This window comes from Anomaloglossus baeobatrachus, chromosome 2, assembly GCF_048569485.1.
Source record: "Anomaloglossus baeobatrachus isolate aAnoBae1 chromosome 2, aAnoBae1.hap1, whole genome shotgun sequence".
Classification (NCBI taxonomy): domain Eukaryota; kingdom Metazoa; phylum Chordata; class Amphibia; order Anura; family Aromobatidae; genus Anomaloglossus; species Anomaloglossus baeobatrachus.
The window spans coordinates 126,976,672-127,003,903 of NC_134354.1; the positions used below are offsets into that span (position 1 = coordinate 126,976,672).

General features: G+C 44.6%; 1 protein-coding gene across 1 annotated transcript in view; it reads right to left on the bottom strand.

Moving 5' to 3' along the window:
- Positions 1 to 2,130: 2,130 nt before the first annotated feature.
- Positions 2,131 to 27,232, bottom strand: part of SLC43A2 (solute carrier family 43 member 2) — a 92,358-nt gene continuing 67,256 nt past the window's right edge. Inside the window, exons 6-14 of the mRNA XM_075335329.1 lie at positions 23,063 to 23,155; positions 21,386 to 21,519; positions 21,099 to 21,301; positions 16,793 to 16,939; positions 9,595 to 9,730; positions 8,184 to 8,316; positions 7,984 to 8,057; positions 5,943 to 6,066; positions 2,131 to 5,722 (exon numbers count right to left, since the gene is read on the bottom strand). Coding sequence (XP_075191444.1) covers positions 5,561 to 5,722; positions 5,943 to 6,066; positions 7,984 to 8,057; positions 8,184 to 8,316; positions 9,595 to 9,730; positions 16,793 to 16,939; positions 21,099 to 21,301; positions 21,386 to 21,519; positions 23,063 to 23,155 — 1,206 coding nt within the window. The 3' untranslated portion in view covers positions 2,131 to 5,560. The remainder of the gene's footprint in view (positions 5,723 to 5,942; positions 6,067 to 7,983; positions 8,058 to 8,183; positions 8,317 to 9,594; positions 9,731 to 16,792; positions 16,940 to 21,098; positions 21,302 to 21,385; positions 21,520 to 23,062; positions 23,156 to 27,232) is intronic.

The following is a 27,232-nucleotide window of genomic DNA, read 5'->3' on the forward strand; positions in this document are numbered from 1 at the left end:
GAAGGTTACCTCTGGGAGTAATATAAGCTATGCAGGATGTTAGCCTGGGAAGGGTTGATGACCAGTTTGTAGCAAAAAAATGCTGCTATATGGCCACTGAGATGGCCTGGACAGTTCCATTGTTTTGTATGATAGACTCAATTTTAGGAGGTGTTGGTTAGAAAAAGAGCTCTTAGAAACAGGGTCAGGAGCAGATGTGACCCACCTCCTGTTTCACTATTTGAACAAGTTCTCTTCAAATGTCATTGTTATCACGTCAAGTTACAGCAGTCAACATTAGTCTGAGTTATCCTGATATAGTTGACAAAGTTATATTCCTAAATGTTCAAGTAATGGATTTCACTAGAATTTAACAGCATCCTAGTGCATAATAGTGCAGCCTAGTGTGTAGGTACTAGACCCATGTGTGACATTGTTTAAACAAAGAAAAATAATGTTGTTTAACAAAATTTGGTCTGTGACTTTGTCTTAAAAAGGGAATTTGTCAGCAGGTTTTTGATATTTAATCTGAGAGCAGCATGATGTAGTGACAGAGACCCTGATTCTCCCGATGTATCACTTAGTTTACTGGGTGCAGCAATTTTGATAATATGCCTGCAGATCTACTAGTTCTCTGAATACTGAGCTCTTTATACCCATGCCCACACCACTTATTGTCAGCTTTCTCTGTACACTGTGCATTGTAGAAAGATGGTAATCAATGGTGGGGACGGGGTTAAACAAACCAGGATTATTAGGAAGCATGAGTCAGCTAGTCCTCCAGTGATAATCTCCTGCTGTTAAAACACTGATATTATTAAAACAACAACCCACAGCCTAATAAGTGACACATGACTGGAATCAGGCTCTCTGCTTCTACATCATGCTGCTCTCTAATTGGGTAGCAAAGACCTGCTGACTACAGTCTTACAAAGCCCAATACAGGTCATCACATGCCCCTTATGTGCCGACCCGTGCCAGCAGCCGGCGCTGCTCGGATCCAGGGCCTACGGTACGGCTCGAGGGGTTCCCCGGACCCGGGGGTCTCGCGGTCACTCCGAAAAAAAGGGGGATGTATTTGTACGGGATTGATTGTAGAATGTCTGTGACGCCACCCATGGTGTGTGGTGAGGTGGGACACCACCGCTGCTGTTGTGGGATACCCAGGGGAGATGTAATGGCAGCCGGATGTTAACCCCTCCGTGGGTAGGGATGGTTGCCCCGGGGCCCAGTGTCTCTGTGCAGGGTATGGCGATGGGAGGGGCTTGCACGCCCAGATAGACCAGGGGATAGTTGGTTACTCACTATTGAATGAATCATATGAGTCTTTTGGTAAACCAATGTGCTGGTGGTCGGCCGCCGCGGCAGGTTGTACTCTGGTCCCCCACCCGGGCTGGTGGTCGCTGTCCTTTCCTCTGCACTGTTTTTGTGTATTGAACTCAGGAGTCTGCTCCCGGATTTCTGTGTGCCTAAGGAGCCGTGCCCGCAGATGCTGACCCGTGGGATCTATGGGCCCTGGCGGTTGCCCTATCCCTCTCTGTGGGTGGTTGTCTTCTTTCGGACTTTGGTTGGGACAGGATCTATAACCCTGCCCTCAATCGGTTAATTAGCTAGGCCGCTGGTTTCGGTCCTGGCTTCAGGGTCCGAGTACCCCCTCTGTGCACGAATTCCGGTCGGGGTCTCCGGTGTCAGTACCGTTGGGCTCCAACCCTTCTCCGGTCCTCCTCGGATCTGCCGAGCCGTCTTCCCGTCTCCTGCTGACGGAGACCACCGTCTGCCACCTAGCCAAGGTACCAGGGCTCAGACCCTGGCACCGTTCAACTTGAACTTCCTCTGCTGGAGCTACACCTAGCCCCAGCCCACACTCCTCTCCACTTGAACTACAAACTTATCTGCTTGTTTTCCCGCCTCGGGCTGTCTAGACCCCTAGGTGGGCGTTCCCTAACCGCCTGGTCCCGCCCACTGGTGTGCCTGTCTTGCCCTAAGGGGGGGTGACTAGGGTTTCAGGTTGGCTGTGTGTTACCAAGGTGAGGGAAGGTGTTGTGTGGGGGCCTATGTGTGACTGCCTGGTTTGCCAGGGTGTCACACTTACCTCACACACTAATTGCATGCAAAAGAAAATAAAAACAATACAACACTCTGGACAAGGAATTAGTTATAAAAAGGGTTTATTTTTTTATAGTAACAACGAGCACTGTATGTAGATAGTACAGGCACAATAAATACCCACTCATGGGAGCTTACAATCTTTTTTTGCACCTGAGGCACTGAGAGATACAGTGATTTGCTCAAGGTTGCACAGCATCGGCCTTACTGCTTCCATATAGAGATGGAATATCAAGATGTCTTCTCCTGAAGGCCAGCTCAGCACTAGACATTGGGAGAAAATAGTATATTGCTTTTGTGCTCTATATTCCTCGCCACTGATTGCAGTTCAGGAAAAATACTGGTGCTTCCCTGTGGTTCCACTCATGGAGTTTAACTGAAACTTTCTGTAGTTACGTTGTATATGACACCACTAGAAAAAAAAGGAACATGAGAAGATACTAAAATGCACCAATTACCTACAAAGCCTCTACAACGCTGAGTCCTAGTTTTTTTTTCATGATCTGTTATGTAAGTAAAGGGCTTGTCCGGGACTTTAACATTGATGACCTACTCTTAGGATCGGTCACCAATGACTTATTGGTGGGGATGAAACACATGGTACCCCCACTTATCAGCTGTTACTGGTGCCGCCACCGGCTGGAACTACTCATTGCGGACTGCACAGCTCCATCAACTGTATAGTGTCCATGGTTGGGTACTGCATATATGCCCCCTATTTGGATCAATAGGGGCAGATATGCAGTACCTGGCAGCAGCCACTATTCTGTCGATGGAGCTGTGCAGCTCCACAATCATTAGTTCCAGCCAGTGGTGGCATCGGTAACAGCTGATCGGCAGGGTGCCATGTGTTACATTCTCACCAGACATTGGTGACCAATTCTAAAGGGGGCTTTACACGCTACAATATCGTCGGGGTCACGTGGTGACGCACATCCGGCGTCATTAGCGGTATCGCAGCGTGTAACACTTTCCAGCGACTTTAAACGTCCTCCAAAGTGGTGAAAATCGTTCACCATGGAGAGGTCGTCCTAAAACCAAAAATTGTTAATGGTTGTTTATAGATGTTGTTCCTCGTTCCTGCGGCAGCGCACATCGCTATGTGTGACACCGCAGGAGCGAGGAACCTCACCTTACCGGCGTCCCGCCCGCAATGAGGAAGAAAGGAGGTGGGCGGGATGTTCGTCTTGCTCATCTCCGCCCCTCCGCTTTGATTGACCGGCCGCTTAGTGACGTCGCGGTGATGTCGCCGTGACGCTGAACGCACCTCCCCCTTGAGGGAGGGACTGTTCGGCAGTCACAGCGACGCCGCCGACCACGTAAGTGCGTGTGACGCTGCTGTAGCGATAATGTTCGCTGCGGCAGCGATCACACGATATTGCATGCACGACGGGGACGGGTGCTTTTGCGTACAATATCGCTAGCAATTGCTAGAAATATCATAGTATGTAAAGCCCGCTTAAGGATAGGTCCTCAGTGTTAATGTCCTTTAAGTATGTAGGTGACAGGTGCATGCAAATATCCTTACTGGGTCTTTATTTTAATATGGAGAGTAAAAATACTGATTCTAAGGGAATTACCTTAGAGTTATCTGATTTTCATTGATTTTTAATGTTTATATAATAACTATGTTGGATGTTTCTCACATAATGAGAAAAGAAGAAGCCTCTTGGGACTTTTAGGCTATCCTGCATTACAACTCAATGCTTGTAGATGTGTTTTGTTTCAGAAGGTTTATATTAATCTTGTTGAAAAAGAAATTAACATATTGAATAAAGGAAATACTAACATGATCAATATACTTTGAGTGCAACAAATCACTAGTAGACCTGACTGTAATCATGTCTTATACACCCTGTTCTGCACAACAACCGGTTTATTGGGGGTGACCGGAGAGTTACACTTAAGCCTTACAGAAGGGCGCACCGGAGTGAGGTAACGGCAGATCTCCCAATGTATTGGAGGGCACCTATGAAAATGTACACTTTACAACAGCAGATGACCTAAGTAGCAGACAAGCAGATTTTGTCATCTTCTAGTAGTTTGCAAAATAAAACTATGTATTTGGTTGCTTTTGTTTACAGTAGTTTTCATACGTGTCCCCCAAAAATCAGAAAATCTGATTATGTCACACAAATATAATCAGAAACGATCAAGAACGAAGAGACATATAAAAATTTGGAACGAAATGATCAAGGAATAATACAACTGAGGAGGAAATAAAATGTAGCACGCTTCAATTAGATTAGCTGGAGTGATCATAAAAACAAAAAATCAACATAGGGAAGATAGACGTCGGCTTTCTGCTTCACCTCACATATTTGGTTGTCAGGATAAAGGTTTGTTACAAGGAGTTTCTGCAGCTCCATTCATCAGAAAGCACTTCACACAAACAATTCTATGTCCAAATATAAAAAATACCTAATTATATCATGCAAGGAACGTAAAACATCATATTCATATTAGTCATTTATAAAAAAACAAAAAACTAAAAAAAAACAAACAAAAAAAACCCCCAAAACTAAAAGAAATATACATAGGTATTGCTTAGAACACAGACTAGAAATCAGTGACGCCCCCTTGGATGCTGCACCCCAGCTCCATAAAAAAGGTTTGCAGTGACCATCGTGGGGCGTCACAGATCACCAATTCCTGGCTTGTGAGCAGTCGCCAGGTATAAGGATATTATGGCACAACAATTATATATGCATCACATATATATCATCACCTATATTGACATAGAGGATGGATGCGTTATCCCTTTTAAAGTGATATGCCTGCCTTTGTCTACTATAACTATATGTGGAAAGCAGCAAGTTCCATTAGTGCAGAGAAAGAGATAATTCAAGGAACTGGTGCATATTCTCCATTGTAATGCACCAACAAACCACAGGCGTCATGCTGCAGGATAGACGAACACCTCGGGGGGTGCGGAAATTTTCGGCTGTGCTTCCTGCTGGCAAGGTTTGGCTTTCACAATACCCATTCAAGAATGCCCTAAGAATGTAGTTTATCTGGTATTGCCAATTGCACAACAGGCATCAACAGAGCCAGAGATCATGCTAACTGGATCATCATAGAAGTAATCTTGGGTAGAATGATAAATCCTGCTATCACTCCGCCGAGCACCCTGAAAAATCAATCCAGACAGCAGGGGATAATCTCCAGCCTTATGGCAAGTTAGTACATCTCATGTCACCAAGAGTTACTGCAGAGGAAGAATCTCCAGTCCAATCGCTCAAATTAATTCACATATGCCTCTGGATTTTCTTTTGTAGTAGGAATTATTGGATTTCTGTGACGAAGACATTCAGCCTCCTGTTCTAAGTAGAAGGCTGGTTCACCGGTGGGTGGGATGCTGGAATTTGAGATATGTTCTAAGATGGTGACTTTTTATGCTGGAGTGACACCTTTCCAGAGAGCGAGTGGAAAGGAACATTGTGAGGACACGGACCTAGCATCTACCTGACGTCACTTAAACAAAGGCTTCATGATCAGGAGTGCCGTTTATTTTCAGGTACAGTTTAGAGTCTTCAATCTTCTGTTTCCTCTGGCGTTCCAGGCTCCGCTTGAAGAAGACGAGGTAGAGCGGGAGGCAGAACCCGAACATGCTCACTGCCAGCAGTCCGACATTCACCTGTCATTACAGCAAGATACCAAATCAGTCAGGTCAAAGGGTCAGACGTGATGCAATAAAACTATGACATTGGATCATTGCTAAAACCAATATCAGACTAAAAGATAAGGATAAGTCCAATTCTCAGTATATGATCTGCAAAAATTACGTGTTCTTGTAAAGTCAAACATATTTTCAAGCATACATATTACTATGACTGATTGGTTAAATGAATCCTTACCCAAAGTGGATCTCCATTCAAGGGTCCCATCATAGCCAAGAAGAGTGGCTGCTGAAGTAGTGCAAAAAGAGCACTGATCAGAGACTGAAGTCCTGTCAAACTGCCAAAATGTGAGGACGGATATCTGCAAAAATACACATGGACGTGAGAAAAATATCTACAATTCAAAACTATATGCCGCTGAAACAAAAATATCACATTTGTATATGCAGCACCAAGCACCTGAGATCACTGGGTGAAGACCACGCTCCCTGGCTTGGAGGTTATTGCCAGGTGCAGCATTGCACTGGCAGCCATGTTACCTTGATAAATGTCATGTTGCCTTAATAAATGTCAATAACCTCGCGTGTAGTAATAGGTTGTATAGAACGTCTGTGGTTTCATTGGTTTACAAACAGAAACATTGAGGTGTCTATCTGGGATTACTGAAGGCTTATATAAAAATTAGTTCCGATGTGTCATAGTTTTCTTTGCTGTCAAATATATTGTTATCTGCATTTTAATTAGAGGGATCTGTCAGCATGTTTTTGCTATGTAATCTGACAGCGGTATGATATAGGGACAGAGACCCTGACTCCAGCGATGTGTCACTTAAGATTACTGAGTGAAGGACTTGTGATAGATAGAGATGAGAAAACCCCATGTTTGGTGTTCGGAGTTTGTACCAAACACAGAGTTTACAAAAAAACAAAACAGAGTTCAGATTCGGAGTTCGGGTGCTTTACATGTAAACCTGTGCTCAGATAGGCTTGGTCCTCAGCCCAGTGCGAGCCGTTTGCAGTGTTTGAACGACTTGCACTGGAGGTAATAGCAGCACCAAAAAATCCCAAAAAACACAAAACACCTACCTGCCCCCGGAAGTGATCTTTTTATGGCTGGCTGTATGGGAGCGGAGACATGAACTGACCAATTAGTAACTTCAATTGGGGTTCAGGTCAAGTCTGGGCTCCAAACCAAATTTTATCTTCCATGGGTCCGCTCATCTCTAGTGACAGATGCACAGTGTTCTCTACGGCAGATCTAGCAGAACTGAATTGTTTAGCCTCGGTAACCCTCACCACACCACGTGCCCATAGTGACAGAAGGTTCCTTATCAGTACGGAGTGCATGGCTGGACCAGGAGACACAAGGCCAGTTTGTCACCTCCCCACCAGAGACCGCTCCTGCGACTTCTGCTTCGGTCATCAGGGGCCGCCGTATTCCCACCATGGACTGTGTTGGTGATAGGGAAGGAGTCAGTGCCAGTGGCTCTGGTGGGCGCAGGCTCTGCGCATCCACTAGGCTGGTTTTCCCTGGGACCTGCAGTACCACTGGCTGACTGTAGGTGGCTTGTGTCTTCAGCTGACGTTTCCACCTTTCAGCTACAGCCAATGAGAAGACACCACACCCTTCTAATTACCCTACCTGTCTCTTGGTTGCTGCCAAATATAGTTTTGTATTCCTGCCTGTGTCTGGTTCCTGCTCTGTTCTGAATACTGATCTCTGTGTTTTGACCTCTGCCTGCTCCCTGACTACTTTCTTGCCTGCTGTTTTTGTGCCTCGCTGCCATCTCCGGTTTTGACCTCAGCCTGATTTCCTGACTACGCTCTTGTCTGACAATTTTTTCCCTTTTCAGTATTTCCTGGTTTGGCAATATGGAATTGCAGCCTTCCACAGGTAGTGATCTCCGGGGCCATGTACTAGTTGCAAATCCCTGTATAGGTGTTAAAGGGTTTCGGGGTTCTCGGGATCCTGCTTAGTGGGCGGCATCTATACGAGCCAATATTTCAGAGCCAGTCTACTGTTGCTTAGGTCTACGTGGCAGCTGAAAAGTATAGTAGGTAAGAGTCTAATATTGAGGCTAGAAGCCAATGTAAAAATGCATAGATTTCTGAATTTTCTTTACTAGAAAGCAAGATATGGAAATTATTAAAGAAATTATCAAATAATTTGGAAAATGAATTAAAAATTGGATTTAAACATTAGGTCATTTTTGATTGTTTTTCCTTTAAGTAAAGTAGAGGTAAACAAAAACGTATTAGACAGTATTGCAGATACTTACACAGCAGCATACAGCCCTCCCACAGCAGAATGGATGAATCCTCTTACTATTGTGTGCAATATAAATGACAGAATCTGTAGAAGCAAATATAATATGGATGTTATCATAATCATATATTACAATAAGAGGGACAGAAAACAATAAGGAGTTATTATGAAGTGGAGAAGAGACAATGAGTACAACAATAGAAAGGACTTTACCTGTAATGGCAGGTTAGGGATGAGACATGTGATTCCAAATCCCACTAATAAAAAGTTGGTAAAAGCAAAAGCCCTTGTAGCATTTGTGATCTTCTGAATCTGACGATCTGGTTTTTTCTTTTTCTTTGCATCTCTGTAAAATAAATAAATACATTAACGATAAAGAATGTAATGTAGTGTTACATGAGAACATAGACCATTTCCAAGTGCCGCGGCATTCTTGGCAAACAACTGATTTTACCAAGGCAAGTCACGGTCAACCAAGCATTTTCCTTGCAGTGGCCGCTACAAGGAAAAATGAAGTGTTACCTGACTGCCATTTATGTTAATCCAAGGTCGTTTTCATTTTTATTTTATAATTCAATAACACGCCTAAGACTAAAGAACTATGTAAGAACTGGCTGAATCCCACCCCTGCTCATAATGTATACAGAGGGGTTATGTGGGGGTTCATATTGTATGTGGGGGTTCATATTGTATGTAGGGGCTCATATTGTATATAGGGGGATTGTGTATGGGCTCATTTGGTATTTAGGGGGTATCGGCATACTTAATTCTGCTCAATATTAAAAGGAACCAACCACCAGGATTTTGCTATATACAGTCTAGGCAGTGCCCTACTGGCACTACGATTCTGTATCCATGCATTCCTTTTATTGAAAGATCAGTTGCTTGGTTGCTGAAATATTTGTGATCAAAGTTACAGAAATGCACTGCACCTTTGCTTGACATGTGCATCGGAGGCGAGCCTTTGTGGACTGGGTCCTCACTGTAAAGTCAAATCCTCCACCTGCGTCCACTATGGCATGCCCCATTTTCTTTATTTAGATATTGCGCCACTATTGCTGCTGTTGAGGACGCTGGAGGAGGACTTTACAGTGAGGATCCATCCTACAAAGGTCTACTCCCAATGCACATGTCAATCAAAGGTGCAGTGCATTTCTGTAACTTTAATTACAGATATTTCAGCAACCAAGCATCGGATCTTTCAACAAAATGTATGCCTGGATTCAGCATCCCAGTACCAGTATGGCACTGCCTTTGCTTCACATAGCAAAATCCTGGTGGTTGATTCTCTTTAAGTGATACAATTAAAATTAATAATAATACTTAATATGTAAATAGTTTAGCCGTTTGATTCGGCCCTCAACAACAGTCTCGGTCTCTCTTGTGGCCCGTCAGTAAAATTAGTGCCCAATCCTGCCATAGGGTTTAGGCTAGTTCAGTTGAACCAATGAAGATTGGAGTAATGTGGCCTTAGTTCAGACCCTAAAGCAATACAGCCTTCTAAAGCTGGCATAGGTTTCACAATAAAACACATTCCTTAAATGAGTTTACGTTATAGCTTGTGACTCTGGACATAAAAATCAATATTGAAATGTCAAATTCAATTAAGAAAAAGATCACATACGGAGCAGCATCCTTATCTTCATCATCATTGCCATCGTCACAGTCCTTAAGCTTCCAGTCCATAATGTAGCCGATCACAGGGGCTGTCATCAGGCACAGAAGTTGTAACACACCGAAGATGGAAGTATACAGGCTCACTGTAAATGTAAAATACCACTATTAATTTACAGATCCAGATCTGTGATAAATCATCTACTTGCAATGTGATATAAGAAGAAATAGGAAGTACAGTAAGAATATCACAAGTATAGGTAGAAAGTACAGGGAATATAAAGCTGCTTTGATAACAGAATGGTAAAACGACAATCGCACCATTCTACCATGCATTAAAAACGTGGCACCTTCTCTTCCAAGAATTTACATTGTAACCAACAACAGAGAATGAGACTACATGTGTCTGCACAGTGGGGGAAATCTTCAAGGGGGAAATCTAGCTAGAGGCAATTACTTCCTATCTACTGGATAAAGACTATAGCCCACCCCCCGTCACATTTAACGACTTACCAGCGATCCCGAAAACGATGTGACCTGATAAGGATCGCTGGTAAGTCGCTGGGATGTCACTGGTGAGATGTCACACAGTCAGACCTTCCAACGACGCAGTAACGATCAGCGACCTGTATAACGATCTCGGCGGACGTTGGGACTGTGTTAGGAGGTCGTTGGTAGGCGTCAAACACAGGGATGTGTCCTGCCCAGCAGGACATCGCCTTTGAAGAAAATGGTCCCAACCATTCCGCAATGACTAGCGATCTCACAGCAGGGGCCTGATCACTGGTAGGGGTCACACATAACGAGATCGCTGCTGCGGCACGAAAATGGTGATGCAGCAACGATCTAGTTAGCGATCTCGTTGTGTGTGATGGGGCCTTATGTCTGCTGGGACCCCCTTCCCCTTTATCTATAGGACCAGGAATAGGAAGAGTATGAATGGAGCGGCGGTCAATAATACACCCTGCTACTCATAGTCTATGGCACATATGCAATCTGCCATATAAGGTCAATCAGAAGTAAGACGTTTTAGTGTATATGCATATGGAACAGGTAATAGCTTACTATTATGCTATGATATTTATACCCTATTCTTAGGATAGGTCATCAATATCAGAAAGGTGGTCTGACACTTGGCACCCCCACCAAACTGCTCTTATCGCCCCCAGTGGTGGCTGGATGTATAGACTGCAAAAGCACAGGTCTGTTTACTACTTAGTGGTCACTAAACAGTCAGATTAGTTTAGTCACAGGTGTCCAAGAGGAGACAATCATATGTGTGGGTTTCAGCGCAGTCCTGTTCTTTGTGTCCTCACTACACCCAGGGGTGATTGAACTAAACATATCGAATTCCCACCTATTTGTACAGTCATGATAGTGATTGACCACATCACTATATAAACTTTTATGTGAGCACTGACGCTCAGATCATGGAGTCAAGAGATGAATAACTGAAATTCACAGTTTCATGTGGTACAACAATGGCAAAGGAACATAAAATTACTGAATCCTGTACTTCTTCTGGGATTTTGTACATATACTTCTCACATCTTACCCGTGTGCATCACTGTATGAGGAAAGCGAGGCAGCATGTGACAGCAGAGGAAGCAATACAAGAGGACAAGAGTTAGCACAGACGGCAGTAAGTGGTTTTAGAAAAAACATATAATAGTACAAAAGATGAGTAATATAGTTATATGCTGACACGAAACTGGATTCAGCCTCCCAGAGCAGAAAGGAAGCCACAACGTCTTCTGCTTACGTATGCTGACAATAGCGTCTATTACCCAGAAAGGGAAGTGAAAAATGTGAACTATTGGAATTAGAAATGTAGAAATGTCACTCACTGGACCGAACCTGAACGGATATCACTTCACTTGCTAAATATTGTATTGTATATTTCTCTGCTGAAGTAGTGCAGTAATGTCCTGATTTATTTCCCATTACATATATAGTGCCACATACGCTACAGAACTTTACAGAGTCTGTCCCCAATGAATCTCATATTCAGTGGTTTTCCTAACTAAAACATACATTATTATTATTATTATTATTAATAATAATATAGCAGGATCTGGTCCTTGTGAATGCAGAGAAAGATCATCATCACCAAAAAAAAACATAAAACAATCATTTATTGCCACACATTGCAAGCTTAGTGTAAACATCATCAGCAATAAACATGATTGTCATATGATGACCCCAAGCAGCCAGAAGATCAGATTTTTAGGATAAAATTTACCATCTAATACTCAAAGTAGGGGTGGACCAAATCATTGGTGCAACATGTGCAGTCGCACAGGGGCCCAAGAGGTAAGGAGCCCATTTCTACCTTCAAAGCAGGTGGAAATGTGCATTATGAGTTATTGGGCTGCAGAGGGCCCATATACTGTTCTAGTACTGGGGCCTTTTTCTCTCTGTATCTGCTTGTGTACTCAGGAATACTCAGAACGATTTTTCAAACCTCCTATAACTCCTAAGTAAATGGATATTTATCTTTCTAGAGATCTGATCTGGCTCATACAGTACCAATCTGTTGTTGGTCATGTTGGCCATGCCCCTTCTTACTAAAACCTGCCCGCTTTTCTTGCCACCTTTCAAAAGTATCAAATAAAAAGTAGAAAACCATAGGGAAAATGTGGTGTTTTGACTTTTTAAAGATGTAATACCTATAGAGACATGTATTATCTAGAAGACAACACTGTACTCAGCTATCCCTATCTCATAGATGATGTATCATGCCTGCCATTCCATTCATGGAAGAATTTAGGAGGGACTGCTTTAGGACCGCCATTTTAGTGATCAATGAGGGTCTCTGTTGTGGCATTTCCAGCAATCACACATTTCTCACATATATAAGATAGCACTGTATTCAGCCATCTCTGTCAGTCCTATAGACAATAAATGGAGTGACATTACTTATAGGTATGAATGGAGCAACGTGGTTGAGTATAAGTGAGAAGGATCAGGGACTTGTCACCAGCATTCTAGTTATTGGTACCAGAGATAAGTGGCCCCGTGGAAGTTCGTTTTGGGACCCGGACTGCACCTGAATCCCAATGGAAGTCACTGATTGGGCAGTTCGGGTCTCCGCCCACATGCAGCCAGCCATAAACAGATCACTTCTGGGGGCAGGTGGGCATTTTGTGGGTTTGTTTGGTGCACACAACATCCGATCACGTTGTTACCCCCAATGTGAGCCAATCAAACACTGAAAGCAGCTCGCACTGGGCCGAGCACCAAGAGTACCTGAGTATAAGTGGTTTGCATATGTAAAACCCATGAACTCCGAATCCTATTTTTTTTTTGTAAAATCTTTGTTTACTCATCTCTAATCAGCGGTCATACAGCTATCACTCATCATGTAGGCAGGTGATGTTTTTTTATTAATACCCTTTAATTTCATGAAAAAGGAGCAAATGTTATAACATCCCCTCTGCTTCCCTTCTATGATTGATCCGGTTATGTATCCGTGTGGTGTTTTGTATAGGCACGTGCGTTACATGCTTGGCACATCTCTAAGTCGCATTATCAGGTAATGACAGGTTATTAAGCTTTGTCATAGATTAGTCATTATAAGAATCATAACCGAAGCTTGGGCAGTCGCGTTCCTTTCCGTTACTTAGATGTACAGGAGCGGAGACTTCCCATATTATTAGATTGCTGCTCTCTTTATACGCACTTTGTTTTTATCCCTGCGCTTATTTTCTGCTTGTATTTCATGCAGTAATTTCCCCTGACTCGATCCCACAGGACGCTTTCTCCTCACATGACCTTACACATTACGTCTCCTCTTGCACCAACACTCCAGGGCAATATTAGGAAACATGAGCTCTCCGGCCGCGGAGGATGGAAAAGGCACAGCGTGTTCCGAGAGGCACAGCTGGATACACAGGTTATCATCGCCCTGGAATATATCTATGCCAAGTATGGAAACCTGTTTGAATATAACGTGTATTTTTCGTTTTGAGCAATTTAATGATATATTGTAATATGAGTCTGTGATGGAGGTTTCTATTGGACATCATGCGATAAATAAGGAGACTCCATGTATGTCCCTATAGGAAGGCCCTATGTATGTAATGAGGCTGGATCAGTGTACACAGATTCCTGCTCTCTCCTCACGTGCCCGGCTCTGATCTATGTGTGTATGGTTGCACGGCTGCCAGCCTGTCTCATTACATGACTTTCCACTCCTGGTTTCATCGCTCCTGATAGATCAGGCTCAAACTGGATTTCCCTCATTGAACTTCTGCCATAAAGCATTTTGTAATCAGGGGTGAGTAACCGCGGCAAACAGCACATGAATTCATCACTTGCTAAAAATAGTTCCCACACAGGAAGGCGCTGTGGAGTCACGGACGCCTCCTTATTGTGCGGGTATCCGGCAGATGGGCGGCAATGCTGTCTGTAAAGGTCATGGATGTATCTGTGAGGCCTCGCTCTTCTGGAAGGTGGCTGTCATATAACACAGACAATGATATCATACTTGTCTGTCTTATGGCCGGCAATAATGGGAGCTCTGCTGGACGCAGCCTGCTACACTGCGGTGAGCTCAGCTCCGATCAATAGGATCACACAATGTCCGAGTCTGGAAGCCATATTACAGACAAAGTAGACGACCATATGAATGCTGTCTGAAAGGGACCACAGGCAGCTGGGATGTATACAAAATTGTGTTTAAGAAATATTGTATCACTATCTCCACCAAACTGCACTGTATGAACATGGGCTTAGGCATATAAGCAAAGAAAGACTATGACTCCTATCTTCAGGAGTGCAGTGCTCCCCTGCCTCCTGCTTGCAAGTAGTGCTTCGCTCCTGAAGATTGACAGTCTGGAGCAGTGTCATGGCTGCCCACTGGTCCAGACTGAGTATTTTTCCACTGCAGCATGGGAAAAGCGCAGGCACGCTGACATTGGCCAGATCCAGAGATACAGCCAGCTCAGGAGCAGCGATTGAAGGCTCTTAATCATAAAAACTGCAAACAGTCCGCGCACCTTGCCTAGGTGACTAATCACGCCAAGCCCGCAGAGGTGACCTAAGAAACAAGATGTGCACCATAAAATTAAAAAATCCCTCAGTCCCTGAGAGCAAAGAGGAGATTTAGGAAGTGATAAATGGCAAAGTTGTTTAAATACACACTTTGTCCATTCAACTTAAGACAAAGGGAACCTGTCAGGTGTAGTATGCACCCAGAATCACGAGCAGTCTTGGGTGCATATTACTAATCCCTAACAGTCCCAGCCTATAGTAGCATACAAAAAGTGATCTTTAGAAAAACTATTTCTAAAGATCCTTCATTATATGCTGATGAGGCCAGGGACTAAAGGCATTAGTTCCCTTGGCTTTTCGGCCACCTGTGGGCATGCTAACATTCTAATGAATGTGCAGCATCAGAGGTATGGTGGCGCTCACCTCTGTTGCCACCGCATCTGACACTAGATTTCAGCTCAGTGTGCATGATCCCCGGACTTCTAGTCATGCGCACTATGAAGCCGGGTGTACATGTCCTGGCTTCAAACTGGTGTAGTGCATATGACCAGAAGTGTCGGGGACTTCTGATCATGAGCACTGACCCTATATGAGCACTGACCCTATGCCTGGCATTCTGAGGTGGTGCAATGGACACAGGTATGCGTGTCACTGTTGATGATAGGCAGTGGTCATTAAATAGCATGTTAGCACACCCCTGTGGGCATGCTAACATGCTAAGAGAGTAGAATGAACGCAGGAACTAACGCCCTTGTGACTAGTCCCTGCGCTCATTGGCATCTTATAAAGGATCTTTAGAAATACTTTTTCTAAGGATCCCTTTATCTATGCAACTAGATACAGGGACAGTTAGGCAGGGATTAGCAATATGCACCCAGAACTGCTCGTGGTTCTGGTCACATATTGTACCTGACAGGTTCCCTTTAATTCTTAGACTGGGGTTATATAGCGACTAAAGGCCGTTTTACACACTGCGATATCGGTAACGATATCGCCAGCGTGTGTACCCGCCCCCATCAGTTGTGCGACACGGGCAAATCTCTGCCCGTGACGCACAACATCGCCCGGACCCGTCACACTACTTACCTGCCCGGCGACGTCGCTGTGACCGGCGAACCGCCTCCATTCTAAGGGGGCGGTTCGTTCAGCGTCACAGCGACGTCACAGCAGCGTCACTGAACCGCCGCCCAATAGAAGTGGAGGGGCGGAGATGAGCGGGACGAACATCCCGCCCACCTCCTTCCTTCCGCATTGTGGCCGGGAGGCAGGTAAGGAGAGCCTCCTCGTTCCTGCGGTGTCACACGGAGCGATGTGTGCTGCCGCAGGAACGAGGAACAACTTCGTTACTGCTGCAGTAATGATATTTGAGAATGGACCCCCATGTCAATGATGACCGATTTTGCACGTTTTTGCGACGATGCAAAATCGCTCATAGGTGTCACACGCAACGGCATCGCTACAGCGGCCGGATGTGCGTCACAAATTCTGTGACCCCAACGAGATCGCTGTAGCGATCTCGTAGCGTGTAAAGCCCGCTTTAGCTACAACATGCGGCCAAATATCACTCTATGAGGCTGCTACATTGCAGTACAGTCCAACTATTGTGACCCACAAGTGACAGAGACCATGATAAGAAAGTTGTAAAAAGTCAGAATCATTTGGATTTTTTACAACTTGCTACTCACAGTTCTCTGTGGGCTGCAATGCGATCCCATTACCTTGCCCTTTTCTGTAATGTAGCAGTGCTATACAGCAATCTTTGGCTGTGCAGCGTGTCTCGTATCCAACTCGCCATGTAGCCCCAGTCTTATCGTGGAAAGAGTAAAGAAATAAAAAAGTTGTAAACTTAAAAGAGTGCTCAGGTTCCTTCAGGATAAAGATGTAGGTTAAATGACGACCTGTGAATAATTCAGGTGCGAGACAACAAATATTTTTACTATGAATCATTAGCCTACGTGTGAACACAATAGCGAATAGAATAACAACCCCCGGCCTATGAATGGGGGACCCGGAAAGCGATGAGTGTTCTTGATTCTTTTGCGTTCTGTCATACAACATTCTCAAACATAAACAAACATATATGCGAATAACTGACTACGGTTATCAATAAAGCCTCGATATGTAATGTGGATAATGTTTATCTTCTTAAACAATGCATATGGTAAAAATGCAATAAAAAGAACCTGCGAGCTCAGTGGAAGCAAAGCACTTACCAGTCTCCAAACTTCCATCCACCAAAAATTCCAGTATGTTGTTCATGGCTCCCATGTAGAAGATGAGACGTAGCTGAGTAACACACATTGTAATAAGGCTGAGCAATAAGATGGGGCTGAAAACACTTTTCATGAAAGAAGGAGTTGCTGTAAGTAGTAAGCATAAAAACACAATGAATATTTTCACATTGTGTGTGCAGAATGCCTTACGTATCCTATAAGGACAAAACAAGATCACCTTGGCACTCGTTTATATTACCATTAATGTTTGACTAAAGCACCACATTCTGCACTGATTAGTTTAATTATATAGTTTTACAGATCTATTTATTTGATACAAAGTGTTAAATCCTCTGCGTTGAGTTAAATAACACCAGGACCTTATGATTGCACAGACTACAGCAGGCTGGTAATGTGACACACCCCCTCCTGTGAAAGGCAGCTCACTGTCTATAGACATTTTACATAGAGAGCCTGGTGTGGGTGGGGTTAACTTTATCAGCTCTTCTGCATTCTAAATCTAAAAACTCTGATTGTGTCAGAACCCCTGCACAAAGTAATCTAAATGATACATTGTTGGATTGAGAGTCTCTTTGACTACATCATGCTGCTCTCAGATGAGTTATCAAAAACTTGCTGACAGATTCCCTTCAATGATACAATACTGACTACTTGCAGTCACCACTAGAGGGAGCTTAGCACCTCACTGCTTTATTGTTGACTTCAAGCTCTCTCTAGTGGTGGCTTCAGGAAGCCAGGGTTCTATTGTTTAACCCTATGACTATGCAAAGCATTCAAAGCTTTCTGTCAGCAAAAATGGAGCATTTTACCTCCCACACAACCAAAGGGATATCCATATCAGCCAATACTGGGACAACCACGTTTATTGAATATTATATCTGCAATGCTGATGTGGCGCCCCTATGGCTCCAGTCACCAGAGAATACTGCACCTTATTTAAGGTGCGGTATTCGCCTCGGGTAAGGAGGGGGTTAATCACCGGTGTTCCACATTCACACTTTACATACAGCTTAGGAGCCTTCTCACTAGGGAGCTGGACTAGGTTAGGCAGGGGGGTTGGCCATCACGAAGCATGGGACTTTCCCGGTCACTAGAAGAACCACCTTGGGGGCGGGTTCCACTTGGAGTAGAAGTAGGAGCAACCTTACACAATCCTCAGTCAGACTTCCCAGGACTTCAGTTATGGTGGCATGACACCACCACCACCTTCTTCCTTTTTCTTCTTTCTTGGGGCCTGTGGCTTGGAGCAGAACACTCAGCCCGGGTTTCTCACTACTGGAGGGGCAATTCAGACTCTTATTATCGGCTCCCCGCGCCTCGGCGCCAACGGCAGCCGCCACTACTACTCCACTCATCATCCTCCCTGGGGCCGCTCCACCTGTGCGGAGTGATACCATCCTCGCTGCTACTACCATCAGCCCCGGAGGACGGCGACAGCAGTGGTGGCTATTCCCTGGCCGCGTACCAAAGGTGGCGTCACGACAATCATCCATCCACCTCCTATCCCCCTTTTATTGTGGACACCTCGAGGCACAAAACTGGGCAGGCCACTGTGACATCCCAGACCTGACATCACCAGCCCGGCGACGAGTAAGGTTAACCCCATGCCCCCTGGGTTCCACACTGAAACTTATCAGCACAGAATGTTTCACCCATTTTACATTTAGAAATCATTGTATTTAAGAGTTTACATTCATTTTATAGGGGTAGCATATGGATAGGTCATCAATTGCTTTGTGTCAGAAAACTCCTTTATCATCATATAATATAAATGGGCAAGCACTGATTTTAATGCATGTCCTCTAGGGCTTTGAAGAGATTTTCTCGCTATACACTTAATTCGATCCAATTTAAGCCACAATACAAACACCTACAGGTTGGCATTTAAAGCACTTACAGTCAAAGTGTAACACAGCACCATAGCAATAAATATGGATGGATTCAACATTGTACTATAGAAGATTGTGGGTTGTAGCTTTTGAATAGACTAAAATATATTCCACAAAGCAAATTTCACAATGACAACACTACTGTGATAAGAATCCTTTGTTTGTAGAAAGGCCATAATCAATTTATGTCTTCATACCATGAACATAAAACTCCAGGACAGGAAATTATTGATCTAATTTAACAGGAAGTTGAGATCATTCCAAGCAGAAAAGCAAATGTCTAACCGTGGGTAATAAATGTAGAAGAGATGGCTGCAAAGCAATATTGCACTTATAGGTTCCATCATCTGTGCAGTCACTAGTTCACATGTGATTTCCACAGACAGACTCTCTCCTTGCATTTCTAGTTTCTTGCCTAAATGAGCAAGTCTAAACGGATCTTTCAATGAGGCCCTAAACCTAAAAGGTGCCAATATACCTTGTACATTGTGAGCTGACAGTCATCTCTCCTGACTTCCCACAAGCATTCATGTGTTTTCCTTGGAGACAGGGAAGAACGCCGTTGCCAGACATCCCTCATCTGTCTTGTTGTTGTTTAAAATGGAAGGGAAGCCATTAGAGAATAACCTATTGTTTAAATCAGGTCTTTGTGTTAAATGTATTTATTAAAGATTTTTGCCAATGTTTTGTTTCACCTTTCTATATTACAATCTGTATTAAAAATAAAAATTAGGAATGTTTTAATTTTCACACTATTTTAAACCCTAACTTCCTGTTGTTTCAGGAAATAACACATGTACATTAGCCACAATGGTGAGACCACCAACACTATCCTTTGTATTGAAGTGTCTAATGAGCGTGTGCAAATGTCATTGTGAAGGGAGAAGGAAGGTCAGGTGTGTCATCGCCTATTGTGAATGGTTGATCCTGTGTTATCAGATGAGTATAAAGGTGTACTCCTACCTCTGATGATAAGGAGTTTGCTGAAAAGGATAGGAAGTATAAGTTTTAAAAAAAACAAGTGGCTAGTATGAAAATTGCAAAAGTACAATTTATTTTTTTTGTAACACAGAGACCTGATTTTAACTATAGGTCATTTTCTGATGATTGTGTCCTTTTAAACGTACATGTCATGGAAGAGTCAGGAGGCCATCATACTCTATAGAGAAGAGGTTGTAAGTACTATGCTGCATGCCTAGGCGACCAACCACCATTAACTGGCTGCAGAGATGGCAGTAACCTTGACAACGAGCAGTAAACGATAAAATTAAAACTCCCTCTGTTCTTGAGAACAGAGAGGATTTTTAATAACAAGTACTTTTCAAAGTTGCTAAAAGTTTTATTCTGATATTGAGAAAACCTCTTCTAGAATATTTGAAACTTAAGCGGGCTTTACACGCTACAACATCGCTAATGCGGAGTCGTTGGGGTCACGGAATTCGTGACGCACATCCGGCCGCATTAGCGATGCCGTTGCGTGTGACATCGATTAGCGATTTTGCATCGTTGCAAAACAGTGAAAAATCGCTAATCGGCGACACGGGGGTCCATTCCCAATTATCGTTACTTCAGCAGTAACGAGGTTGTTCCTCGTTCCTGCGGCATCACACATCGCTGCGTGTGACGCCGCAGGAGCGAGGAACGTCTCCCTACCTGCCTCCCGGCCGCTATGCGGAAGGAAGGAGGTGGGCGGGATGTTACGTCCCGCTCATCTCCGCCCCTCCGCTGCGATTGGGCGGCGGTTCAGTGACGTCGCTGTGACGCCGCACGGACCGCCCCCTTAGAAAGGAGGCGGTTCGCCGGTCACAGCGACGTCGCCGGACAGGTAAGTATGTGTGACGGCTCTGGGCGATGTTGTGCGGCACGGGCAGCGATATGCCCGTGTCGCGCAACAGATGGGGGCGGGTACGCACACTAGCGATATCGGGACCGATATCGCAGTGTGTAAAGTAGCCTTTACTCTGAAAATTGACATCACAATCCTGAAATGAAAATAAGCATCTTATGAGTGATGGAGTCATAAAATGCTCATTTTGAGATTTGAAAATGCATGTCACAATGGCTATATAATCATTTTTTAAAGTCCAGGTCTAGGAAATCTATGATTATAGGCAATGTGTATTGCATTGCTTGTATTTTATCCATTTATATAGCACCAGTATATTATGGAGTGCTGTCCAGATAATGGCATCATTTTTCACTCCTTGGGGCTTACAATCTAATTGCAAATTCACTTATCAGCATGTTTTTGAAGTTTGGGATGAAACCTTGGTCAAACGCTAATTCAGGACCCAGGGGCTGCAAGGCAACAATAATAACCAATAACAGTTGAATACAATTTAGTTTTCTCAGTAGATGACCCTTAAATATCGGACATGTCAGAATAACATATATACCTGCGTTGTCAGCTTGGCATTTGACTTCCAGATCTACCGTAGACAGGCACAGTTTATTCCCTTCCTGCAATGCTGACAGCTCTTTGGGATTTTTCATGGACCCCCCTACACTCAGTCGTCGGCCCACGGTAGTGACTTGTTTGTAGAATTGCTTCCCTGTAATTTTGTGGTCAAATCCCAACCAGCTGAACTTTATCTTCACACTGTGGACATGATAAACGGCATTAGCATGACTGAAGAGTAGTATCATGGTGGCAGTAATATGGTGGTAAAGATGGTGTCCTTACGTGTAGTCCATGTCCTCTGGGCCGGGGAATGGCTCTAGAGGCCAGTTGAAAAAGCAGTTGAAGAAGACGAGCCCGGCACAAGCGGCCCAGACAATCAGAATAGTTATAAAAGTCACGCCAAGGTCATAGATTACCTGTAAATAAAAGCAGACGCTTTATTTCACATACTTGTGATAGTAAGTCACCAATCTAGGAAATTCTGGCTTGTGTGTTGTTTTTTTCTGAATACAGGGTAAATACATGAATCATCTAAATGATTTCCATTTTTCACTTGTAAACCCGTTGCCGAAGTTTGAAGGGCATTATGGCAAATGAAGAAACACTGACTAGTTATAGTCTTATGACCCGTCTCCAGGTAAGATTTCTAAAGAACTCAAGCTTCACTGTAAATATAGTTTGCATTCTATTTTCCAAGAAAGAACATAAAGCGTGTAATAGTTACTCAACAGGTCGCTGCATAACCCCTTAGGCCTTAGAAACGCGGCTAACTAGAAACAAGAGTATCATTAACAGCAGTGAAAACAGGCTCCTGTATATGGCCCGGGCACAGAGGCACATTTTTGTTTCTAGTGCAATCTTTCCTTAATCCTTGAAGACCCCTGCAGGTCAACAGATGAGTATTTCCCAACAGGTGTGTTCACACAATGCAGTATTGAAGGCCAATATCAAAGAGCTGTCAATTGCTGCATTTTAGCGTTGATGTTCTGCCCATGGACAATATTCTCACACTTCATCAAGTGACAAAAATATAGTGTGAGATGCAGCTTATTTTCCCTGTTAACTTTAATGATAACAATATAGTATAATATGGCGGCACGGTGGCTCAGTGGTTAGCACTGAAGTCTTGCAGCGCTGCGGTCCAGGGATCACAACCCACCAAGGACACCATCTGCGAGGAATTTGTATGTTCTCCCCGTGTTTGCGTGGGTTTCCTCCGATTTCCTCCCACACTCCAAAGACATACTAGTAGGGACTTTGGATTGTGAGCCTCAATAGGGACAGTGTTGTCAATGTATGTAAAGCGCTGTGGAATTAATGGCGCTATATAAATGAATAAATATTATTATATGGTTTGTGCATTTTTTACTAGGCAGTAGTGTAGAAAAGATCTCCAAAAATCAAATCCTCCCCCATGTTTTTCTTCAAGAGAGCATAGCCTAAGTGGATTGGATTTCTGAATAGCCCCTTCACACGTTGCACAGCATGCCATGTCATTGTGTTATGTTACGTCTTGGTCCTATTAGCTTTGAGCTTCATACACGGCCTTATTACAGATCCTTCTGCCATGGATCTTTAATACAGAGACTATACCCTGGTATGGGATCTATTGTTGGTCCACGGGCCACTAATTTTACACATTTTTTTTAGGATTTCATGAGAACTCACAAGTAACAGATTGTGGCATATGGGAATTGTTCCCTAGAAGCTTTGCTTTTTGGGACTACCTATGGATGTGTGAAACGGAGACTTCATTTGCTGCTGTACATTATATTTATAATTCTATTTTTTTCACTTTTTGGAACCACTTCTTACTACTTGCCCCAAATGCTTATACTGTGGAAGGTCCCCCAAACATGATTCGTGCAGAGAAAAACTGCTCTAGTGGATTTAATGTATATAATTCACAGTCACCAAATAAATAACCTTAGAAAGCACAAGTAGATAACAAGTCCTCACCTTGATGAATGGGAAGGTGACTGCGGAGGAGGCATAAGACCCGATCATCAGTGCAATAAAAGTGGAGCGCAGGTCACCAAACATATTGGGAAGCTGTAAGCAGAAAGTGAGACAGTTAAAGGGACCGTACGTAGCAATGAACGCTTCCATACACTCACCAGGGGCGGCAGAGCATGGTTTCAAGAAGCCGTAAGAAGGAATTATTATATTTTATCTGTCCAAAACGGAAATTAAATGATATTATCTGCCTGTGTTTGACAGATGAATGATATGACGGTCCGGGCTTTATTACAGAAGTTTATCATGTGGGTATTGTTCTGGGGTACAACGCACGGCAGGATCCCATAATGCTACAATAATACGCACCGCTGAGATTTCCTGCCATGGCAGCGAGACTTTCTCACCGAGTTTCAGGCAGCATTTTCAGGAAGGTTTTTCCCCTGATACAATGATAAGACATTGATATATAACACATACAAACGCAACCATATTTAATTAGTTTTGCTTTTCACCATCAAAGGGAGACAATGTATTGTGGACATCGGTATATCTTCAGCGCTGACCACAAAAAAAATCTCCATTCAAGGGACTTAATTATAGATAGGAGATCTGACTTTGGTCCGGTAGGTTCTGGTATTGTTCCAAGAGGTATTGCCATCACAAATCCTTAGGGCATATTCATGAGGTTAAGCCAAAAATTTTAATGAAAGGAGATCCAACAGCAGGGACCTAGCCCGGACCAAGAACTGTCGTTACATGTCTCATTTATCTGTTTTTCATGGGAGACTGAGTGCTCACGTTCTCTGTGTAAGGCGGCACTTTAGTCAGGTTATATTTCTAGTAAGATCAAATTTTTTGGCCCATAAATCAGATATTTCATGACAAAACTGACAAGGTGAAGAAAAATATTATGCCTGTATAGTACTTTAGGAGTGTATACTAAACTCAAAAGTATACCCTGTGAGTATCCTAATGGGGGTTGTCACATGAAGGCAACCCCTGTCCATACTTCATATGGAAATCATATAGGGAGATCCCGGATCATGGCCTCTGTATATGAACCAGATACACAGTACGAGCACCTCCCCTCTAACACGAGCCCCCTTGTATCATTCATCTCAGTGACGGTACCTACTGCTGGTCTCAAATTACGTGGCAAAAATCTTGTGGCAGATTCCCTTCAAATGTACTAAAAAATGTATTAAAAACATTGAATCAAATCCGCATCAAAAACACATAAAAGAAGGGAATTTTGTTTACTTACCGTAAATTCCTTTTCTTCTAGCTCCAATTGGGAGACCCAGACAATTGGGTGTATAGCTACTGCCTCCGGAGGCCACACAAAGTATTACACTCAAAAGTGTAAGGCCCCTCCCCTTCTGGCTATACACCCTCCCGTGGGATCACGGGCTGCTCAGTTTTAGTGCAAAAGCAAGAAGGAGGAAAGCCAATAACAGGTTTAAAGACAAATTCAATCCGAAGAAACATCGGAGAACTGAAACCATTCAACATGAACAACATGTGTACTCGAAAAAACCAAAAATCCCTAAGAAAACAGGGCGGGTGCTGGGTCTCCCAATTGGAGCTAGAAGAAAAGGAATTTACGGTAAGTAAACAAAATTCCCTTCTTCTTTGTCGCTCCTAATTGGGAGACCCAGACAATTGGGACGTCCAAAAGCAGTCCCTGGGTGGGTAAAAGAATACCTCGTGATAGGGCCGTCAAACAGCCCTGTCCTACAGGTGGGCAACCGCCGCCTGAAGGACTTGTCTACCTAGGCTGGCGTCCGCCGAAGCGTAGGTATGCACCTGATAATGCTTGGTAAAGGTGTGCAGACTCGACCAGGTAGCCGCCTGGCACACCTGCTGAGCCGTAGCCTGGTGCCGTAATGCCCAGGACGCACCCACGGCTCTGGTAGAATGGGCCTTCAGCCCTGAAGGAACCGGAAGCCCCGCAGAACGGTAGGTTTCAAGAATTGGTTCCTTGATCCACCGAGCCAGGGTGGATTTGGAAGCTTGCGACCCTTTACGCTGACCAGCGACAAGGACAAAGAGTGCATCCGAGCGGCGTAAGGGCGCCGTGCGGGAAATGTAGATCCTGAGTGCTCTGACCAGATCCAACAAATGCAAACCTTTCTCAAATTGATGAACTGGATGAGGACACAAGGAAGGTAATGTGACATCCTGATTGAGATGAAAGGGGGATACCACCTTAGGGAGAAACTCAGGAACCGGACGTAGAACCACCTTGTCCTGGTGAAACACCAGGAAGGGAGATTTGCATGAGAGCGCCGCTAGCTCGGACACTCTCCGAAGAGACGTGACCGCCACTAGAAAAGCCACTTTCTGTGAAAGACGAGAAAGGGAAACATCCTTCATAGGCTCAAAAGGCGGCTTCTGGAGAGCAATTAGAACCTTGTTCAGATCCCAGGGCTCTAACGGCCGCTTGTAAGGAGGGACGATATGACCAACTCCTTGCAGGAACGTGCGCACCTGAGTAAGTCGTGCTAGGCGTTTCTGAAAAAATACAGATAGCGCTGAGACTTGTCCTTTAAGGGAGCTGAGCGACAAACCTTTTTCCAACCCGGATTGCAGGAAGGAAAGAAAAGTAGGCAATGCAAAAGGCCAGGGAGGAACTCCCTGAGCCGCGCACCAAGATAAGAATATCTTCCACGTCCTGTGGTAGATCTTGGCGGAGGATGGTTTTCTAGCCTGCCTCATGGTGGTAATAACATTTCCAGATAATCCTGAAGACGCTAGGATCCAGGACTCAATGGCCACACAGTCAGGTTCAGGGCCGCAGAATTCAGGTGGAAAAACGGCCCTTGAGATAGCAAGTCTGGTCGTTCTGGTAGTGCCCATGGTTGGCCTACCGTGAGGTGCCACAGATCTGGGTACCACGATCTCCTCGGCCAGTCTGGAGCGACGAGGATGGCGCGACGGCAGTCAGCCCTGATCTTGCGCAGCACTCTGGGTAACAATGCCAGAGGTGGGAACACATAAGGTAGTCGGAATTGCGACCAATCTTGAACTAAGGCGTCTGCCGCCAGAGCTCGGTGATCGTGAGACCGTGCCATGAAAACCGGGACCTTGTTGTTGTACCGTGACGCCATCAGGTCGACGTCCGGCATCCTCCAGCGGCGACAGATCTCCTGAAACACGTCCGGGTGAAGGGACCATTCCCCTGCGTCCATACCCTGGCGACTGAGGAAGTCTGCTTCCCAGTTTTCCACGCCTGGGATGTGAACTGCGGAAATGGTGGAAGCCGTGTCTTCCACCCACGTTAGAATCCGTCGGACTTCCTGGAAGGCTTGCCGACTGCGTGTGCCACCTTGGTGGTTGATGTATGCTACCGCTGTGGAGTTGTCCGACTGAATTCGGATCTGCTTGCCTTCCAGCCACTGCTGGAAGGCTTGTAGGGCAAGATACACTGCTCTGATTTCTAGAACATTGATCTGAAGGGTGGACTCTTGCTGAGTCCACGTACCCTGAGCCCTGTGGTGGAGAAAAACCGCTCCCCACCCTGACAGGCTCGCGTCCGTCGTGACCACCGCCCAGGATGGGGGTAGGAAGGACTTTCCCTTTGACAATGAGGTGGGAAGAAGCCACCACTGAAGAGATTCCTTGGCCGCCTGAGAAAGGGAGACGTTCCTGTCGAGGGACGTCGACTTCCCGTCCCATTGACGGAGAATGTCCCATTGTAGTGGACGCAGATGAAACTGCGCGAAAGGGACTGCCTCCATTGCTGCAACCATCTTCCCTAGGAAGTGCATGAGGCGTCTCAAGGGGTGTGACTGGCCTTGAAGGAGAGATTGCACCCCTGTCTGTAGTGAACGCTGTTTGTCCAGCGGAAGCATCACTGTCGCTGAGAGAGTATGAAACTCCATGCCAAGGTATGTTATCGATTGGGTCGGGGTGAGATTTGACTTTGAAAAGTTGATGATCCACCCGAAACTCTGGAGAGTCTCCAGCACAACGTTCAGGCTGTTTTGGCATGCCTCTTGAGAGGGTGCCTTGACAAGTAGATCGTCCAAATAAGGGATCACCGAGTGACCCTGAGAGTGCAGGACTGCTACTACTGCTGCCATGACCTTGGTGAAGACCCTTGGAGCTGTCGCCAAACCGAAAGGCAGGGCTACGAACTGAAGGTGTTCGTCTCCTATAACGAAGCGT